Genomic DNA, 19,953 nt, shown 5'->3' with positions numbered 1-19,953 from the left:
TTGTTGCGTTTATCTGCCAAACTGCGTGATTCTGAGAGTCCATGATGGTCTTTTAGTAAAGCACGTGATTTTATTTATTCTGTACCAAACCACTGCTATCGATAAGAGTCAAGTGCTCAGTGGAAATGATTCTGCAAGGTCCAATTTGTAGTTTTATTCCTCTCCCAAAGGTATTTTATACACCAAACATGCACTGGTGCAAGTGACTGACATGTTAATTAGTTTTTTAAGTGGAAATAAGTTCATATGACCCCGCAATAAACAAGCATTAAAAATGCAGTTTTTCTTTTTCAAGAAGCCTGAAGTCCCCCTAAAATGTGCTTCAGCCCCCCAAAATAATTATTGTGATTTTTTTTTTTTTTAATTAAACTATTGTTTTACACATGGACAAGTTATTTATAACTCTAACATGCTACATGTCATTTTAAATTGACTTCAGGGCCATGAACATGTCTTCTGATCTGATATTGACCTCAACCATGAATAAATTGAAATAAATGTGTACAGTAAATATATAAATGATAATGACTTGTGTGTGTGTGTGTGTGTGTGCGTGCGTGTGTGTGTATGCGTGTGTGTGTACGTGTATGTGTGTGTGTGTGTGTGTGTGTGTGTGTGTGTGTGTTTGTGTGCATGTGTGTGTGTACGTGAGTGTGTGTGCGTGTCAGATGGGCGTGGTCAGTGTGATGGGTGGGCCCTCAGATGAGATGATAGTATTATTATTGTATTGTTGTCATAATTAATACATAGATTTGACCAAATGTAAAAAAGTTCAGAAACATTGTTTGTCTATGCTCTGCTGTGTTCATATGAATAGTAGCAAACTAAATGAATCACACTGATTTGTTTCACTCCAACACTGTGTTAATTGATCAATGAATCCTGTGTGTATATTCAGAAAGACAGAGGTAGATGTTACTATACTAGTTATTTTTATTCAAAAAGTTTAACATATTTACAACACATCATTAGATCATTTCAAATATGTACAAAGGGGGACAGGGGAGGGGTTTGTTTTGAGGAGTAGAAAAAGGGTGAGGCGAGGGGCTTCTCCACCTCATCTCTCTCCTCCAGCTCATCCGGCCTCCTCCTTTCTGTAGCTCAGTCCCATAGTTGGAGTTTTCTCCTGCTGCAGTTTCTTCTCCTTTCGGCCCTGAAGCAAGCACCTTCTCGTTCTCCTTCTCCATGTTGACCTCCACCTCACTGCTCACTTGTGCAGACTTGCTTCCAGAATTTTTGCCTTGGCCTGACAGTCAGTGAGCTCGGCCAAGCAGTCAACATAGGCCCTGAGGCGAGCATGCCCTTTCTCTACCTCCTTCGTTATGACAACATCTTTGTCTTTCACCTGGTTTTCCAGCTGCTCCACCTTCTCCGTCAGGGCCTGGATCTCATTCTCCTTCTCCGTCTCCATCTCCCTCTCGGTCTCAGTCTCAATCTTAATCTCCTTCTCCTTCTCCGTCTCCTTCTCCTTCTCCTTCTCCTCCTCCTTCTCCTTCTCCACCGCCATCTTTATGATATCATCTCTGTCTTTAAGATGGTTTTCCAGCCGCCACACCTCCTCCTTAAGAATCAAAATGTTCCTGTTGGCTCGGAGGATTTCGACATTGTAGATCGTCACAAGTTTCTCCTTCTCCTTGTCCTTCTCCTTGTCCTTGTACTTCTCCTTCTCTTTCTCCTTCTCCTTCTCTTTCTCCTTCTCCTTCTCCTTCTCTTTCTCCTTCTCTTTCTCTTTCTCTTTCTCTTTCTCCTTCTCCTTCTCCTTCTCCTTCTCTTTCTTCTTCTCCTTCTCCTTCTCTTTCTCCTTCTCCTTCTCTTTCTCTTTCTCTTTCTCCTTCTCCTTCTCCTTCTCCTTCTCCACCTCCACCTCACTGCTACATCCTGTATCAGGCTGGGGTGGCTCCTGGTGCAGCCTTGCTTCCATCAGCTTAACCTTGGCCTGACAGTCAGTTAGCTCAGCAAGGCAGTCCAGATAGGCCCTGAGGCGAGCGCGCCGTTTCTTCACCTCCTTCGCTATGACAACATCTTTCTCTTTCAGCTGGTTTTCCAGCTGCTCCACCTTCTCCGTCAGGGCCTGGATCTCATTCATCTTCTCGGTCTCGGCCTCAATCTCCTTCCTCTTCTCCTTCTCCTTCTCTTTCTCCTTCTCCTTCTCCTTCTCCTTCTCCACCGCCATCTTTATGATCTCATCTCTGTCTTGAAGCTGGTCTTGCAGCTGCCACACCTCCTCCTTAAGAGCATTGATCTTCCTGTAGGCTGTGAGGAGTTCGTCATTGAGGATCTTCAGAATATCTGGTTTCTCCATGGTTCACCACAGAGAGTAGATGTATCTTTTGAAGAAGCTGTTGGATGAGTTGATGCACTGTTTTCCGAAGAAGTTTCTGCTCTTGTCTGGAACTTGAAGTCAAAAGGCTTTATGTCTGCAGGTGACAGGATGAAATAGTGTGTAAGATTTAGGTGAATTTGATCAATCAAACATTCAATATAAAACAATTGACACAGATAGAGAGACACATGCAGAGAGAATGAGAGAGAGACAGACTGGCTGGTTTAAGCGAGAGATTGAGAGAGAGAGAGAGAGAGAGAGAGAGAGAGAGAGAGAGAGAGAGAGAGAGAGAGAGAGAGAGAGAGAGACTCCCCTAGCCTGGATGCCAGACGAATTTAGCCCCGCCCACAACATTTTTGGTCGGGCAGTTCGGTCTGGAGTCGCTCCATTGGGAAAAAATTATGGCCCGACCGGGCCAATCAGATTGTCAGGGCGGGCTTTATACGATGATTGACAGATGATCAACGGTGACGTAATCAACCACGTCATCAAAGTGCCCTTGGGTTGAATTCGTTTTCAACAAACATGCCTGCCGCTGGCGAGCTGAGATGTGTAGATGCTGCCATTGAGTCTGTTTTAGAAGACATCGACAGCGCATTCATTTTGAAAGAGGAACACAGAACGTGGAGGCGACGCCAAAGCACCGCGCTAATCCCTATCGCCCCGGCGCTTGGCTGTTCACACCGGACACTGAAGCGACGCTGAACCGCCGGGCAGCGCTAATAATATCACCCGTTGATCCAGTAGATCGCTGCACGGCTTTGTGCCGGTCACACCGGAGGCTGAAGCACCACGCTGCGCCAAGGCTGCCTCGCGGTGCTTCAGCCTCCGGTGTGACCGGCACAAAGTTTTAACATGGGAGTGGATGGGAGCCAGCTGTTATTTAAGGCTTGGCGCTGCGCTGAAGCGTCCGGTGTGAACCCGGCGTTAGTAAATAACTCGCAATGCGTTGCTTAGCATACGTCACATACTACGTTGCTCTGATTGGTTGTAGGTCTATCCAATTGAGCGAAGAGGAATTTTATTTCCTGGTCAGTTGAAACACGCCCCATAATTTTTTCCCAATGGAGCGACTCCAGACCGAACTGCCCGACCAAAAATGTTGTGGAGGGGGCTAAGTTCGTCTGGCATCCAGGCTAAGACTCCCCTCCTGCTACTTGTGTATCTGGTTGCCATGGAAACTCAACTGAATGCAACTGCTCTCTCCTCACTGGGACAAGAGAGAAATCTAAACTCTGAGTGCACCACTCAAACAACTATAATTCACAAACTATAAGTCCTATCTGTGAAATAAAGACATCGGGAGAATTCCAAGACTTTGCCGGACACACAGATATATTTGAAATTTGTGAGAGTAAAAAAATGGGACCGTGTGAGCAAGTTATGCAAGTTGATGCTCCTTCCAGAAAAGCTTTCTCTGAAATAACATTGGACCCAATGGAGAGGGATTGTTTTTTTCCTTAAAGGAGCTACACACCTCATGTAATGTGCTCCTAGCATTAACTTAAGCTTCCGTCAACTTTTCCTTCAACACATTCAAACTACACATTAACCAAAAAATCACCAGTAAATGTTTTTTGAAATAAAACTTCCCTCATCAATCACCATGGCACCAAGCCCCTTTGATTTGAATTTGAATCTGAATTTGATTGGCAGTGATGGAAGCTGTTTTTTTTTTTTTACCTGTTCTTAAATACTAAAGTTAAACACCAAGGTTAATCTTCCCAATGTTACAAAACACATCGTTTGGTAGAATAAGATGTGAAATGGGAACATTTCCTGGTGCTACAGGTGTTTTGTCCACAATGCCTCGCTCTGCCTGGCCTCGGCGACTTAAAGCTACTTAGCATCACGTTAACACATATCACTCATTAAGATAAGCAGCAGAAAACACAAAAGAAGCCAGCAACAATATTTTCACATTTGTCATAAAAGCAACAGAAAACCGCACATTATCAACATGTCACAGCAGAAGCTTCATATTATACAGTGGTTTAATTTAAAACTTGAATAATGACCCTGAATTGTATTGGTTAGCATGCTGGGTAAACACAGAGAGAGGGTGAGACATGACTTACCTCAGTCAAGGTCAGAGTGCAATAGCAACTGTCTTAAACGTTAACAGTATTTAAAGCAATCAACAGCCAATCAGAGGTCTCCTATCAAAATACCAACTTTGATGCTGTTCATCAAAGCATCAAAGGAGGTATTGAGAGAGTGTCCCTGTCAATCAAAAATAATCTTCTATTTCAAATCTTCGCCTCTGGTTGCTATGGTGATAGAATCACCTACTGATGATGAAGTTTTGCGATCATTTATTTCTGTAAATAAATTTGTTTCATTTTGGTGGACTTTTAATTGCGTCATTCTTGCAGCATCTGATCTTTAATTTTTTAATGGCTCACCTTCTTGTCTTAGTATTAATATATATATATATATATATTAAATATATATATATACAATATATACTTACATATATGTTTATATATATATACTTACATACATACACATACACATTGTGTGATGGTAGAAAATGTATTTTGTTTCATTTCATTCTCTATTGTTCATTTCGTCGTGTAACTCTTAGCCGCAGTATTTCATCACAAACGAACATGTGAACATTATACAACCCAGGATATGTCCAAACAAAATTCAGACTTAAATAGTTTAAATTTATTTTACCAAGAGGTTCATGTCACACTGTTTGGAGAATATTTAAGAAAAGACGATTTTCTACAACCACAAAGTGTTTTGCAGCAGAAAATACCTTCATAGGTGTCTGTGGATGAGAGTAATACAGATCAGAGCTCAAACAAAACCTAAAGAATCACGAAGACGGATGACCAATTACAATACATACGATTAACTGGATATGAAATGACTTCTACAAGAGGATATGACATTTTGATCATTTTGCGCAGCCCTAGTTTTCATTGAAATGCTTGTTCTCTCACATGAAAATACTTTGTTCTTTAAAATGCACAACAATGTTTGTCAATAGGACTTCCTGATATCTTCCTCAACGATGAATGGACACACATTCAAATTGTTGTGTGTCTGTGTGTCATTCTATGCTGCTTTTTTTTGTTTGTATTTTCTACTTTACTACACATATTTGACAGCCTTACTTAAAAGTTACTTTTATATTTTGGGATTTTAGATACTGGATGATTTAACATGCTTTAAAAACCTATTGTTAGAGAATTACCCAGTAGTTTTCCAACCTAGTCTTTTGACGCCTTACAAGAATCGCAGTGTGCTGCTGCTTGTTTCCATGTGATGTCCTGAGGCTGCCCCCTGCTGGCTGCTGGGTTCCTCTACTGCTATATATTAAAACAAAAAAGGAATAAATACATAAAATAAAAAATATTCAAACAATAGTGTTAAAAAACGAGTTGAAAAAAATAATTGATTTAGAGTACAAAAAAAAGCATGTTATAGTCCTCAGAAAGCCAATTCATTTGCCTGAATAATAATAATAATCCGTACAATTTCAATAGGGCCTCACTGTCTGTCAGTGCCTGTCGGTGCTCAGGCCTAATAGACATCGGTTAGGTTATCTGCTTACTGTTCATCTGTGTTTACTTATTTTCACTCTCAAACATCAAAAAAATATGTTATTTCACCGGAGGGACTCAAACTTCATTAAAGAGTAAAAATGTTATTAACATCTCATGTGGGAATATATCCTTACACAACACATGTAAAAACGGTTGAGACGGTTTTCAGAAGAGAAACGGTTTATTCTTTAAAAGACACGAGGCATCAGTCATTCAGAATAATGAAATTAAGAAGGCCAAAAAATTACATAGTGGGTTTTTAAGGCACAGGATAGATAACAAGAAAAGATTTTAACGCTCCAACAAACAGTTTCAACTGCGTGGCCAAACATTTACATCCGGCAGCCCTGCTCAGAAAATGAAAATCGTTGTCTCAGTTTGCTCATTTGGTTTGAACAACAATCAAAGTATTATTCAAGTATCCTTCATTTATATTATACAGCACTTGTTCATAGCCCTAAGATGCCCCCAGCTCCTCAGTATCTCAAACAACCAGTATTGCACAACGTCCTCTTAAAATACACAGAGCAATCTTTTTTTTTTTTCATATTCTTTGCATATCTGCATTCCATGTTTGTAATCAAGCATAAAGACGGAGAAGAGATAAACAATCAAATAACACTTCATGACAAAAAAATATATATATAAAAGTCAAAACTGCTACTTTTGTGATTGATTCTGTTCCTTTGGAAAGAGTTTTCTCACACGACAAGTTTGTCCCATTTAAATAAATCTACGGACAAAAAGCCCAAAACAGTTCTGACGGATTTCCACATCATTTCCTTCAAGGAAACATAAAGTTATGAAAACCCCTCCGAGTCCCGGGAACTGAATTAGCAACTTCATATTTACATAAAACACTGACAACAGAGACATGTCAGTTCGTGAGTTTCAATACAATGTGTGAAAATGTCTTCAAATCATCACTAATGAAATATTAATAATAAGACAGGAAATGTTCATAAACAAACATGCTGAAATACTTCCTGTAAATGATATGAAAATTAAACATGAAAATAATGTGCCCTTGGATTAACAAGGTCACTATATTACAGCAGATGGTTTCACAATGAGAGGAGCGAGTCTTGAATGCTTGTTGGACCTTGGGATGACGATCCGTCTTCACTTAAACCATACCTGCAAGAGAAAACAAGAAACACAAATATTTAAGTGACAGAACAGGCTGATTATTGGCTGAAGATGTTACTCAATAATACACAGGAGAAAGGATGAAATGCAAGTTTACCATTGCGTCCATCCTCTTGCTATATCCTCGCCACTTAAATCTACCAACACCTGCAATGTTTGAAAACAGGTAAGAGATAAATGAAGTTACTAGAGAAGTTGGGTCCGGCTCTGTTGTTAGAGAAGTTTGGAAACAGAAGAAGAAGTTACCTTTCCTAAGAGCCCTTTGTGTTTGGACAGGATGCTTCCTCCGTTCTTCACCGCGACATCCAGAGTTCTCCTGTGCAGCTCCACCATAGATACACTAAACTCAAACCTATAAAGACACAAACATTTTATGTGACACCATACTTACTCAAATTAAAATAGTTAATAAACATGCAACATAAATCGTAGGAGCTTTATTACTCATCTGCAAAACAAAAACAAAACCAATTCTGATCAGCTCATCCCTGAGTCAGAGTGAATGATCGTGCCAGATGCAATGAAATCTCCTTCGAGTGCCCCGGATAGAACGCGTTCAGGTTTTAAATTGAGGTCACAGTGACCAAATCTGCAGAATATCTCTCCAAGTGTTTTCTGAAATAGGAGCTGGAATCCAATCTGCCTGCTTCTGATCTGAATGTATCTTTGCTCAAAGGGACCAAAGCTTTGCTGCAAACATTCAATGCAGCGATTAAATATTTATTACTGAGGAAACGGTTGTCATACTAGAAAATATCCCATGACTGCAACTTCTAAGTGCTTGTTGTGTTAGTTTATCTTGATGACTTAAGTCTTACATCCTTAAGATACCAAATAAGCTCCAAAGGTTTATTAAAACAGAGTCAGCTGTCGAATTTACCACTAAAACAAAAAATTCATAAAAAATACAGTATAAAGATTAGACAACGTCCAAAGTAGAGAAACCCAACAACCACACTCATCAAACCACTAATTCTTAAATTACAAATATGCAACTGAAAGGATTATTCAGGTGGTGTTACTCTCTAAACCCACGTTTGATCGTAAACTGGGTTAAGGGTCCTCTTCATCGTGCTGGTCTTCCTCCTCCCCGTCCGGCTCTTGTCGGGCAGCAGATAGAGACGGATTAAGGGATCGGAGCCGTCTTTGGTGAAGGCTATCAAGTTACTGAGGACACACAGGACAGAAAGGTTTCAATCACATGTTGCCAGGCACATTCTGCTCAGGTTAATGTTGTGTTCTTGTTGTTAAATGCGCTGCATATTTCCACACTGAAGAAAGATGGTCGGCAGATTGAAGAATCTCCACCCACGCATCACAATGACTTGAGACTTGGGCCAAAAACCAAGGTGAAAAATGAAAGAGTCCTCAAGCGACTTCTCAGCAAAACACAATTTTACATTCAGTGGACGAGGGAAGCTGTGGAGCTCACCGGCAGGCGTGCACCACCACAATCAGCTTGTTCCTCTGGGAGCTGTGTCGAACGGTCAGCTGGACCTCACCCAGCGGGTGCTGGCCCACGGCCGAGCCGCTGCAACCACACCAGAGACAGTCAGGGTCAAGTCAAGACACTGCAACTGAATTTATACACATGCACGTCACTGAATGCAGAGATAGACATATTGCTTGAAAGGTTGAAAAAGTGTAAATACAGATACACATTCAAACGAATCAAGGTGAGATTCTCTCAATGGAAACTGCAAGATTTTTGAAGTATGGCCATTAAAAACTAGAGAAATACAACAGGTGAGAAACCGATATAAAAATCATTTGTGCCATTTACTTCTGCAGCTGACGAAGCCGTTGCTGCAGCTCCAACGTGGCGAAGGGCAGAGAGATGTCCGAGGCCAGGCTCGGTGTGGACTCCTTGTGAGACAGGTGTTTCTGGGAACTGGACATGCAGCTGCTCAGGTTGGAGACGCTGCGACGAGGGCTGGCGGCGTACGGCTCGCCATCCCTGTGCTGCAGGGTGAGGGTGGAAGTGTTGATATGGGGTGGGGGAGGTGTGGGCGGAGGCAGCGGGGAGTCTGAGGCCGAGCGTCTTTTGATGGGGCCTGTGGTCGGCTGGGGCTGGGGCTGCGGCTGAGGGGCGCTGGATTTCCTCACCTGGACGGAGGAAGGCTGGTCGGAGGAAACCTGTTTCTCAAGGGACAGGATCTGAAGGATGGCAAAAATTGTCAATGGAGCTAAAGCTGAATGTTAGAATAAAATGCTGTGTACGTTTTGCAATAATGTGATAATTTATAACAGTCATTTAATTATTATTCAGATAATTGTCTATAGATCTTGATCTGCTGAGTCGACAATCAGTCCACCTCATTCAATATGATGCTGTAAAAGTGAGTATGAATATTTTTCACTTCTAACATCCAAAGTGAAGATGTACTATGAGAAAATATGAACAAGAAAGTAATTTTAAAGTCACCTTTCCTTTAGAATGATATATCTGATCTGAGATATTTTCATAATTGATTAAGAATTATTCTCTCTCTAACCCTGACCCATACCTAACACACACAGAACCAGGCAGAAGGAAGACGGAGCATGTTTACCCTCAGAGCCATTTTCAGTTTGATGGTGGAGCTGGGCCCCGAGTTCCTGAGAGAAAAGCACTGAGTCAGCGTCATGTCCTCCTCCACCAGGAGGCTGCTCAAAGGCACCGTCAAGTTACCCAGCGTGCATTTGTGCTTGTCATCCTTAACCTGTGTGTGGAGGAAGAAGAAAGATCAGCCCGTCAGCTCTTCCCACCCTTCGGAGCCTGTGCTTATGAAAAATACATGTTGTCATGAATCGTTATGCAGGATCACCTCCACCTCCAGCTCCTGCCTCCTGGGATTGTGGACGAGGAATGAGAAACAATCTTCCCACAGAGGCTCCTTGGTCTTGTAGCGGATCTTTATGGACAGGGAGGTTCGTTAGTGGTTAATTAAGAGACACTTGGAGCAACTCATTAAAAAACACTATTCTGGAGAAATTGATCATTGGAGCTGTCGGTCATTAGAAAGAGTTTTATTGTCCCTGCTGTGTTCCTGTTCATGTTTTGGTCGATAACTTTCTACAACTTAAAAAAATCCCCAGGACAAGTTCACTTTTCCTCCGTCTCTCATAACCTCAAATCACAGACTGATAAATCACTCCTGAAGCACAAAGCCAGGCCGAAATTGGACAGTGTAATAACACTAATGGACTCTATGACTCACCTTGCTCTCCAGAGACTTGTGTCCGACGGTGAACTGGACATACGGGCTGGGCTCGGCGCTGCTCTTCTTCCCAGACTGTCGGAGAAACAGAGACATGGAGCTGACTCCCCTCAGAGTGACACACGATGTAAAAGCCATCAACGACACGCAACATAATTACACCCAACCTCAAACAGGAGCTTGCTGTGAGTCTTTTATCAAGCACTCGATGGTGAACAGTCGACTACCCTGGTGACAGGCAGGGCTGCAGGCGGAGAGGCTAACATGCCAAGTTGTGTTGCTCCTCTGCAGTCTAATTTTAGTGTGCCGAGTTCTGACAGCTACGTATTATTCAGTATTCCTTGCAGAATAATAATACCCTACATATCTACAAGCCAGGGGCTGTGAGTCTGTACATACTCGATAACCCATCCTTTCACTGGTGGATGGTGCTTACATTTGTCATCTATGTCTCAACCAACTGCTGCTGAATAGAATCCAACTATTTGATCTGCCGCAACTTGAAGTGCAGCACGTTGAATAGCATAAAAGATCTTAATATACAATTTGTTCCATTATTTTCAAGGTCTGTATTTTCAGGTCCCTCCTTAAACACACTTCCTTTCAAAAAGCCTCTCTTACATTTATCTTAGTTGTTTGTTCACTTTATTAATTACATTTTTCTAATAAATTGCTAAATTTATACTGGTAGGTACCTCAGACCATACCTCTACTGAAAAATGCTTCTTGATTTAATCTGAGTTATTTGCTTTTATATTTCTGCTCTTTTATTTGATGTATCGTCTTCCTCACTAGGAAGCACTTTGTAACTATGTTTTGAAAAGCGCTACATAAATCAAATGTATTATTTATTATTATTAAATACAATTTAATGTTCTTATGTTCCATTAATGATAAATGTATTTATTATTGTACTAGGCTGGGTCTCAGTTAGAGAGCATCATCCACTATTCAAAGGGTCGATGGTTCAATCCCTGGCATCAGACAGATTTCAATGTGTCCTCGGGCAAGAGACTGGCCTATGAAATTGCCTCTGGCTGTGCTGACAGTGTGAAAGATGTGTGATAAAAGAAGTGCTGCACTGTTGCACTGTAGAAATGTATGAGCGAATGAGTGAAGGGATTCGAGCGGTCGATATGACTGGAAACTGCTGTATAAATACATTTATTTGTACATTTACCATGTTTTATTATAAGTCTTCTCTGTTTTTTCGCTATTTTACAGTCCTGCAGGAGTACTACTGCGTTCTTTGGCTGACGGATCATGGAGACGTCAAGAGGAAAAGATCTTTGTAGATAGGGGGAAGTTTCAGTTTTAGAGAACCAATTTTATTTTATTCTCTAGAGTGAAAAAATTTCTCATGACAGTTTGAATAGCCCTGCAGGGGAAAGGCCAAACGCCTCCAATCCATCATGTTTAATCTATTGACCAATATGGAGGCTAATTAGAGTGAATGTCTTTCCCGGCAGTTTCTTATACAGAGCTCAATTTGTATGGAGTCATATCCCAAGTGTGTCTCTATCTAATCAATTAAAATGTATAAACGATTTAAATGATTCTTCCTTAAGATTTGTCTCCTCATTGTTGGGGTGAAGACTTGTGTTTTGCACTGAAGCTCACCCTGGTGTGCACCTCATTGTGAATTCACTCTCAATAAGAAGAGACGTGTTCATCCAGAATATTTGCCAATGTTCTCTGGGTCTCTGTTCGGATGTCAGACCCACGAGGAGACTTTGTCACATTTAAGCAGCATTTTAGATTTCTGAACATGTCCTCGGCTGAGACAGACTGAAGGGGGGGGGGGGGGGGGGGGGAAGTGTTTGCACTTCATTTGCCCTATAACGCCAAACAAAACTGACACGCGATGCTGCGGTGGGTTCCAGCCACTGCTGCAGAGAGGGAGTATCACCGGGTGTGTGACAATGGGAAGCTGGACACTTCCTGGAAATATTAATGGCAAGAAACGACTCACGCTACCTGGAACAATGCAGCAGTAGATTTCTGAGTAAGAGTTTGTGTAACCTGAGGCTGTGCTTGGTTAAGAACAGCTGCATATTAGCCAGTAATGTTGTCACTAAACTTAACAAGGAAATCATGGTTGAAAACTCCCCAGTGAGGCATATTTGTATTATTATGGTTCTCGCCTCTGGCACAGCCTCCCTGGAGTTCTATTTTGAATTATACTTATTTATCTGTGTTGAGAATACAATGATACATCTGTGAAACTCTCAAGTGTTGAGAGTTTCACAGATGTATCATTGTATTCTATTTTATTTATTTATTCAATTATGTACTTACTTGTATTTTTCTGGTATTGTCTTTTCTGTAACATCCTGCTTTTTATCTCTGAGAGTACTTCCTCTTATTGCTTAATCTTCTATAATAATACCAGAGATAAAATATTATTATTTTAAAATATTATTATTTTAAAATATTATTATTTTAATATTTTATCTCTATATCTTTCTTTGCTGTTTCCTCATTTTAAATGCATGAGATACACAGCAGCATTTATTCAGTCCTAGTTAACATTGTTTTTCTTCTTTTTATCGATCTTATTCTGTAAAGCAACTGTGATAATGTTGTACTGCTACATTCCTACTCTACCAGTATGCTGATATCCATATGCTGAAATGCAAGATTTTAAGTTCTAACATCAGTTGGATATGATTTCCGTGTGGTAATGCAGCATGTGTTCTCTATGTGTGAATGCTGAAGAATCAACCATACAAGGAATAAAGACTGAAAACTGCCCTTTGTGTACAGTAACACTTGAGTGCAACATTAAACTCCTGCATGCACATCCACATGAAGCAAGACAGAGGTGTACAGCACAAACAAGACACACACGACAGACGGTGCAACCATCCACCTTCATGCACAGAAGACAATCGGCTCTGCTTGTGTGACAATCACGTGACGTCAGATGGTGCTCGAGGGCCAACACACGAGAGACACCGGGTTTACAATGTGCACATGCCGTCCAATTTTCCCACATTACCTTCAGGGCCTTAAAGACTGACACTTGCTTCAACCCGTCATAGGTGAAATCTGACAGGTTGCTCTTTAAGCCACAAGGAGATTTGGGGGGAGAAAATCACACCCACAGTTAGTAGGACGGGACTGATTCGGCATGGTTGAGAAGAGGCACGAGACAGACCCGGATAATAACATGAGTTGAAACATGTACGATGTGGGTACAAGATAAAAAAGGAGAGTGAGGGATGGTGTAGTTGCTTCTGTAATGAAAACACAGGTCTGAATCAAAAGTGTATGTCCTAACAACTGCATTTAGCAGTGTGAGAATAACTACATACAATGACAGAGAGAAGCTTTCTGTAACAATCTATTTGACGTGTACTTTGACTATTTAGTTTGGTCCCATCCGCTTACATGGAGGAGGTGGTTGTGGTTCATGACCTGTACGGCAACAATCCACAAGAGGGCGATCAAGATTATCTGGCTTCACTTTTGGGCAGCTGTCATGTCGTCCATCTTGATAAACAGTCTATGCCACAGTGCAACTTTTTTCAATGACAGAGATAGTTATGAGCTCTGTCACTCGGCTGAGTCTTCGGTTCTATTTTCTGCTCCTTGTTAATAGTTATTGGAATCTAAACGAGAAACTTCCATTAGACGTTTACAGTCGTGCAGCTAACACATGCTCCAAGATACACGTTTTAAAAACACCTGTTACTGTTCAATCCACATCATTGCACACTGCTAATGCTAACACCGGCACGATGCAAACGCTCTGGCGGACTCACGAATATTGTTCTATACGCCGAAGTATTGCTCTCGCAAAAGACGAGGCCAGACGCTCTCCTCTCACTCAAGTTCCCACAGCCTAAGCTGCCTGTGAAGACACTCTTGGGTGAAGAGGCAAAGAGAATAAAAAGTTATGAGGACTGAGATCGGCAACAAGCGTCATATTGAAATGAGATATTAAACCGAAGGACTCCAGGCACTTTATGACCTTCAATGCAATGACAGCATCTTAAACCTTATTGGAAGAATGTAATAATCCTGAAAGATTGAGGTTATAAAGATTCACGGTTCTCATATTATTTTATACGAGACAAAATCTTTCAGAAGTAATGACCTCATCATTTAACTAAAGAGCCATGTGGTGCAACAGGCGACAACCACAATGCACTTGTTCTTTTCTGATTGGTTTTGCTGTAGTAAGGATAACAATGTGAAAATCCAGCTTGGTTGTGGTTTTAACTGTGAAAAAACTAATTTCAAAGAACATAAAAAGCAAATGCAATGGAGTGTCACAAAGCATGAAACAGTATGGTGACAGGAGAGAGGGGCATTGCTGCACATTGACAAATAATCCTTAAACAAAAGTGCTTTGGGAGGAGAATAAATATAATAAATATATTTCGGTGCTAGAAGAAGTGCATTAAGCTACAGAATCGGGACAATAGCATTGTCTCTTACTGGCAGGTTCTTTGCCGAGTCCAGATAGACCACCAGCAGCGCTGATGACAGCCCGTCATTGGCCAGGCTTCTGTCTGCCCGCACACTCCGCAACACCTGATTGGAGGAGAAGGACAGGACAGGCAGTAGAATAACCATGACTGACATGTATCAAATGCATACATGTTGAAACATGTCTTCTACTGTTCTGTTAAAGCAGGAGTCATCGTAAAAAGCTATTATTTTACCTGGTCCAACTTCTCAGTAGTGGAGAGCAGAGACAGCCACTCGAGTTTTAAGTGGAGCTTCCCCGTGGGAGCTTCTTCCAGGTCAAACCACTGGAATAATGTCAGAAAACATTAAGTCATTGACGGAATCAAACTATTCATTTATGTGTTTCAACAACCTGGAGGACATTTTCTTAAAGGAAGATTTCAAAGGGGATTTAATGAACCTACCAGAACCTCTAAACCTCAATTATGAACACATTATATCATGATTCTTTCAGCTGATGTTCAGTCATCAACACTGACTCGTGGGGTGGCAGGAAAAGCAATAAACAGAAAAGTCCGGAACAACTGAATCGGACATTTTCATTTTCACATAAAGCCCCCTTGGAAAATGACAGGAAAATATCTAGACTTCAGCATATGTCTGAAAGCAGCTCGAGAGCAGCAGGTGTGCTGAGCTTGTTTCTGTAGACAGAGCCAGGCTGTGTTTCAAACTTTCAGTCTTTATGCTAAGCTCAGGTAACTGGCTGCTGGCTGTAGCTTTATATTTATTTACATACGCACAAACAGGAAATCAATCTTCTCATACAACTCTGGACAAGAAAGGGGGAATAAGCATATTTCCTCTTATTTCAAAGACTCTTTGTAACGTGTGAACTCTCAACAAATTTTTTATAAAATGGACAATCTGAAGAAAGTGACTCACCTCATCAACCTTCTGTTCTTTGTGCAGCTCAGTCATATCGATCATGAGGCTGTGAATAACAGCACATTATTACTTAAATTTGAATGGCAAACATCAAAAAGACAAATGACACCTCTCAATCCAAACAGAGTGAGTCCAGGTATTGATCGACTGCCTCGTGTGGCCGGTGCTGGGTGTAGTGTTACAGCCTTGGGGCAAAATAATCGGTTTTGCCCTTCAGCCTGCGGAACAACATCACTACTTCACTTTAATTGATGCAGGCAGAGATACCTTCGGCACCTCGTCTCAAGGTTTCAACATTGACGTGAGTTTGAAAAGTAACGGGACACCAGAGCCTTAGCGTCCCTGTTAGCTGGTAGACAACAAAGAAAAGCTTGTTCGTCCTCATCGCATCACTGAGGAGCAGCAGACCATGTTTCTTCTGATTTATTTGCGACAGGATCAGAGCAGAGCATGAGATGAGGGAGACTCACCTTCCCAGGAAGTCGTCTTTGTCTGGATCTTCATCAAACAGCTCGATCTCAAGATGCTGACCCGTGTGCTCGTACACCAGGGCCTGATGAACACAGCGTTAAACAATCAAGCAACAAACGGATTATATATGTTAAATAACGAATTGCAAGAACTTTGATTAGAACTACAATGCTGTTGATGTCTCAAACTCGTCACCTCGTAAACTTCATTCCACTTGGGATGGAGGCACTCCTTCACCGTTTTGCTCTGGAACAGCTGGTTGCCGATCTGCACGATGCCGTACGGGTCCGACTTGCCCTTGATCAGCCCTCCCAGAAATTTATCCTTGCCTTCCAGATCCTGAGCCTCCAAGAAGTGGATCCTCAGGACTCCCTGCGGACACGCGCCGAGCACAGCGTTAACGGGGAGCGACTCCGAAATAGCAGCATGTGACACTTGGAGGCCACGGAGGAGTCAGAGTTGATTATATGTGACATTACCACCAGTGCTCGGAATGAATGTGTGAGGCAGAGCAAGAGGAAAAACTGTGGCTTGTTTCCAGAGTTAGACGTTTGTGATTAAAGTTAGATCAGCATCTAATTACAGTACACTGGAGCTTCCACTAAAAGCTAGACTGTATATGTACATGTACAAACATCGGACCAGGGCTGTTATAATAAATAATTTAAATTGTTAATAGATCTGTTAAACCATTTACTTCATTAACCATTAAATGTCTAGTCTATAAAATCACAGAACGTGGTTTGTTTCGTTGGATCAACAGTCTGAACCTCACAGAAACATCACATTAAAATTCAATAAACTTCTATATGAAAACATGGTATATAACAGAGAAGAAAAGCAAATGCTCATGTTTTCAGTTTATATTGTTCACTGTATATTATTTCCTTGTGTTCATATTGTACATTTACCTATTTATTTAGACATTTGTCTGTTGTTGCTTCATATTGATAAAGAGGATAGTGAGCTGATTCAAAGATTGAGATTTTTTTTTTATCTATGTTTATAATGATCCCTCTTGGTGGTGGTCCAGGCAGCAGATATCTCCAGTAGAAATATTTGAACCCGATGAGGACACATGCCGCTGTCTGTTTCCTGTTGCCATGGATACAGACAGCAGGGCTAAAGCCTTGACTCTTTCTGTTGTTCGGGCTTCGTTCTGTTTTAAGACTCAGAGTTGACTTCAAATCCATGAAAGCAACTTTATGATTGAAAAGAAAAAGCAGACAGAACCAATCAAGGCTTTGTGCAACGAACCATGAATTCCCTGGATGTTTCACAGCTGAGTATAACTATGAACCTGGACCCTTACAACGAGGAGCCATTATAAACATGCTGGAATTAATTGGAGGCATTTCAAAACTGCATTAGTACCTTTGGCATGGGGAAGCGCAGCTTGGCCAGTTCCACGTCCCCGACCAGAGGGATGGTGACACGGTTGGGTAAAACTAAATAACTGTAGATTATATCTTGAATGAGACTGTCGGAGAGCCCACTGTGAAGAAAGAGGTGGAGGGTGGAGAGAAGTGGGGAAAGAGAGATAAAAAGAATAAAGCAATTAATTATTTAAAAGACGGTAAGGGTGCCCTTGGGTTATAAATATTCTCAGCTTAGTGCCGTTCATTTCTGCTTTGCATGTGAGAGGATAATAGGAAAACTGGAGGCGGTCCACGCATGTTGCTGCTTGCTCACCAAGAAACCCCTGAATGTCTAAGTGATCCTCTAATGATTCAACACAGAGCGACAACAAGGACTGTGAGGTCAAAGCAGGGTTTCCATGTATTCGTCGGGCTGCCACGGCACCGCTGGAGAAGTAGAATAAACTGGATGTTGTGTTTACAGAACAACTCCTTCATATTACCTATCGGCATGTTCAAATCTAAAGAGTTCTCAAACTGCCCGAGACCCAAACTAGAAGGTTGAGATTGTCTTAAGAGTGATCACAGCTACTCAAGGAAACACATCAGTGCTGACACATAAGGTACAACAACATGCTCAGTTGACAAGTGGCCTAATAAATCAGACGCTTGCGTACACAGAGCACCTGATGGACCAATCCCTTTTGCTTTACAGCTTCACACCTGTGCAGAAACGTAGAGTAGCTCCGTGAAGGCCTCTGTGCGATCGGTGTCAATAATTCAACTCCTGTCCAACTTTCTTGTTGAATAGGGATTAAGGATTCTTTCAGACAGAGCTCATGTGTTCCACTGAGGCCAAGAACATCCACCTACAGAGATTCAGCTGACTGTGCAGTTGTAGAAAATCCAAACACAGTTAAATATTTACTTGGCCCGAAGCTGAGCTAAAACCATCTTAAATATTTAACTTAAAATATAATGCTATAGAAATGTGTAACTTGGAGGGGGGGAAACAACAAGAACTTGAAAATGTAGGTAAAAATAAACATACTGCTGGAACAGACGAATGGTTATTTAAATCTAGCATATGGAATATGAACTAATTTAACAACTTGTTCCTGTTTGTTGCAACGGAAACATATTTTTGATGTTCCGATTTTGTTACAATATAAGTCTTTATTGATTTTTAAAACTTAAAAAAATGGATTGTTTGCATCTTTCAAGTCAATCAATTAATCAATCACAATCATCCAAACATCCCCCCCACCTCACACTAACACCTAATCATTCTGTGCATCAATTCATTGGTTGATGTTAGAACTTTCAACATCAACCTACATACAAATGTAATGACACAGTGTTCCTATCTCTGATCTACATATTAGAATGTACATGCATGTTTATACTTGATAACAGACCTTTTCCTGATTCTCCTCTGTACCATCTAGTTACTAGATGGAAAATGAAAATGATGTGTATAGAATCCTCATACTAGATTCTAGTATGAGGATTCTATACACATCATTTTCCTTGAAAGGTTTCCTTTAACAAAAGAGTCTTATCTTTCTAGTTTGCTGATGGTGATTAAAGCAGGGAACTGATTCGACTTAATCCTCCGGCGAATGAAAGCCCTTACTTAAAAATGGACTTGAATGATCCTACGTTTTTTCAAAGTCTTCTCTAATCCCATCTGAGCTGAAACCATGATCTGATTTACCAGGTGTAAACAATGTGCTACCTCAGATGGGAGATAAGACTGAAGGCTACCTGGCGTAGTTTAGCAGAGTAAAGTTGAAGAAGCCGCTCTGTGGAATTCAAAAGACTTCACGTGGTTAAACTACCTTTGAACCACACACATCAGTTACTCTGATTCCAAACTCATTTATTAACGTGATTAAAAAGGAAGTTCAAATTGAAGAAGATGGATATTGTGGGGTTTGATTTTGTATTTATTGCTCTCAGCTCTGCAGCAGTGTATAAATAATCCTGTGATTACAAGAATCACCACCACTCCCCAACTCCCATTAATTTCCTCTCCGCTGTCAGTCCATTCATCATACACAGCAGCACACACAGGCTAAAGGGCAAAACTGACCAGTCAGACTGAAAATCCAAAGTTCCCCAGGAAACACAGGGTTTAATTATGTAAAACATTCTGCTTACACAAGTAACACTGGAAACACTAAAATGAGATTGATGAGATTTAAATGTCAAACCACCCGGATCGCCGGGGGGGGGGATAATTTGACAGCAACCGGGCAACAGTCAAGATTGTGAACGAGTTCCAGGATTTATGATTTATTTATGTATTTATTAGAAGTTCCAGCAGTCAATTTCAATCCTGGAATTGATTACTCTCATAAAGGTAAGTGGATTGTTCTTCATAAATTGGTGAGAATACTGATACGTTTCTGTGGCTCCTTCAGGACAAAACCAAACAACATTCCTTTAAAAACCGAAGCTTCCTTCAGCCTCTCTGCGACGCGACACTGATCCGGCACAGATTCCATCTTCTCTCACAAACACTC

General features: G+C 41.2%; 2 protein-coding genes across 2 annotated transcripts in view; both read right to left on the bottom strand.

Moving 5' to 3' along the window:
- Nucleotides 1-9: 9 nt before the first annotated feature.
- On the bottom strand, nucleotides 10-4,418 carry LOC128426208 (uncharacterized protein DDB_G0279979-like). Its single transcript, XM_053413073.1, has 3 exons — nucleotides 4,402-4,418; nucleotides 2,057-2,417; nucleotides 10-21 (listed from the first exon to the last, which is right to left on the bottom strand). Exons 2-3 carry the CDS (start codon nucleotides 2,300-2,302, stop codon nucleotides 10-12), a joined length of 258 nt encoding a protein of 85 aa, XP_053269048.1. The 5' UTR covers nucleotides 2,303-2,417; nucleotides 4,402-4,418.
- A 1,627-nt stretch (nucleotides 4,419-6,045) lies between these two features.
- esyt2b (extended synaptotagmin-like protein 2b) overlaps nucleotides 6,046-19,953 on the bottom strand; it is a 28,007-nt gene continuing 14,099 nt past the window's right edge. The window contains exons 8-23 of the mRNA XM_053413029.1: nucleotides 17,442-17,562; nucleotides 16,263-16,439; nucleotides 16,067-16,149; nucleotides 15,594-15,642; nucleotides 14,906-14,995; nucleotides 14,679-14,774; nucleotides 14,000-14,101; nucleotides 10,233-10,307; nucleotides 9,840-9,926; nucleotides 9,585-9,734; nucleotides 8,816-9,189; nucleotides 8,465-8,563; nucleotides 8,068-8,199; nucleotides 7,279-7,384; nucleotides 7,130-7,179; nucleotides 6,046-7,020 (exon numbers count right to left, since the gene is read on the bottom strand). Coding sequence (XP_053269004.1) covers nucleotides 6,948-7,020; nucleotides 7,130-7,179; nucleotides 7,279-7,384; nucleotides 8,068-8,199; nucleotides 8,465-8,563; nucleotides 8,816-9,189; nucleotides 9,585-9,734; nucleotides 9,840-9,926; nucleotides 10,233-10,307; nucleotides 14,000-14,101; nucleotides 14,679-14,774; nucleotides 14,906-14,995; nucleotides 15,594-15,642; nucleotides 16,067-16,149; nucleotides 16,263-16,439; nucleotides 17,442-17,562 — 1,864 coding nt within the window. The 3' untranslated portion in view covers nucleotides 6,046-6,947. The remainder of the gene's footprint in view (nucleotides 7,021-7,129; nucleotides 7,180-7,278; nucleotides 7,385-8,067; nucleotides 8,200-8,464; nucleotides 8,564-8,815; nucleotides 9,190-9,584; nucleotides 9,735-9,839; nucleotides 9,927-10,232; nucleotides 10,308-13,999; nucleotides 14,102-14,678; nucleotides 14,775-14,905; nucleotides 14,996-15,593; nucleotides 15,643-16,066; nucleotides 16,150-16,262; nucleotides 16,440-17,441; nucleotides 17,563-19,953) is intronic.

This window comes from Pleuronectes platessa, chromosome 20 (genome assembly GCF_947347685.1).
Source record: "Pleuronectes platessa chromosome 20, fPlePla1.1, whole genome shotgun sequence".
Taxonomy (NCBI): domain Eukaryota; kingdom Metazoa; phylum Chordata; class Actinopteri; order Pleuronectiformes; family Pleuronectidae; genus Pleuronectes; species Pleuronectes platessa.
Note: the sequence above shows the minus strand (reverse complement) of the source record. Positions and strands in the feature narration are given on the sequence as shown.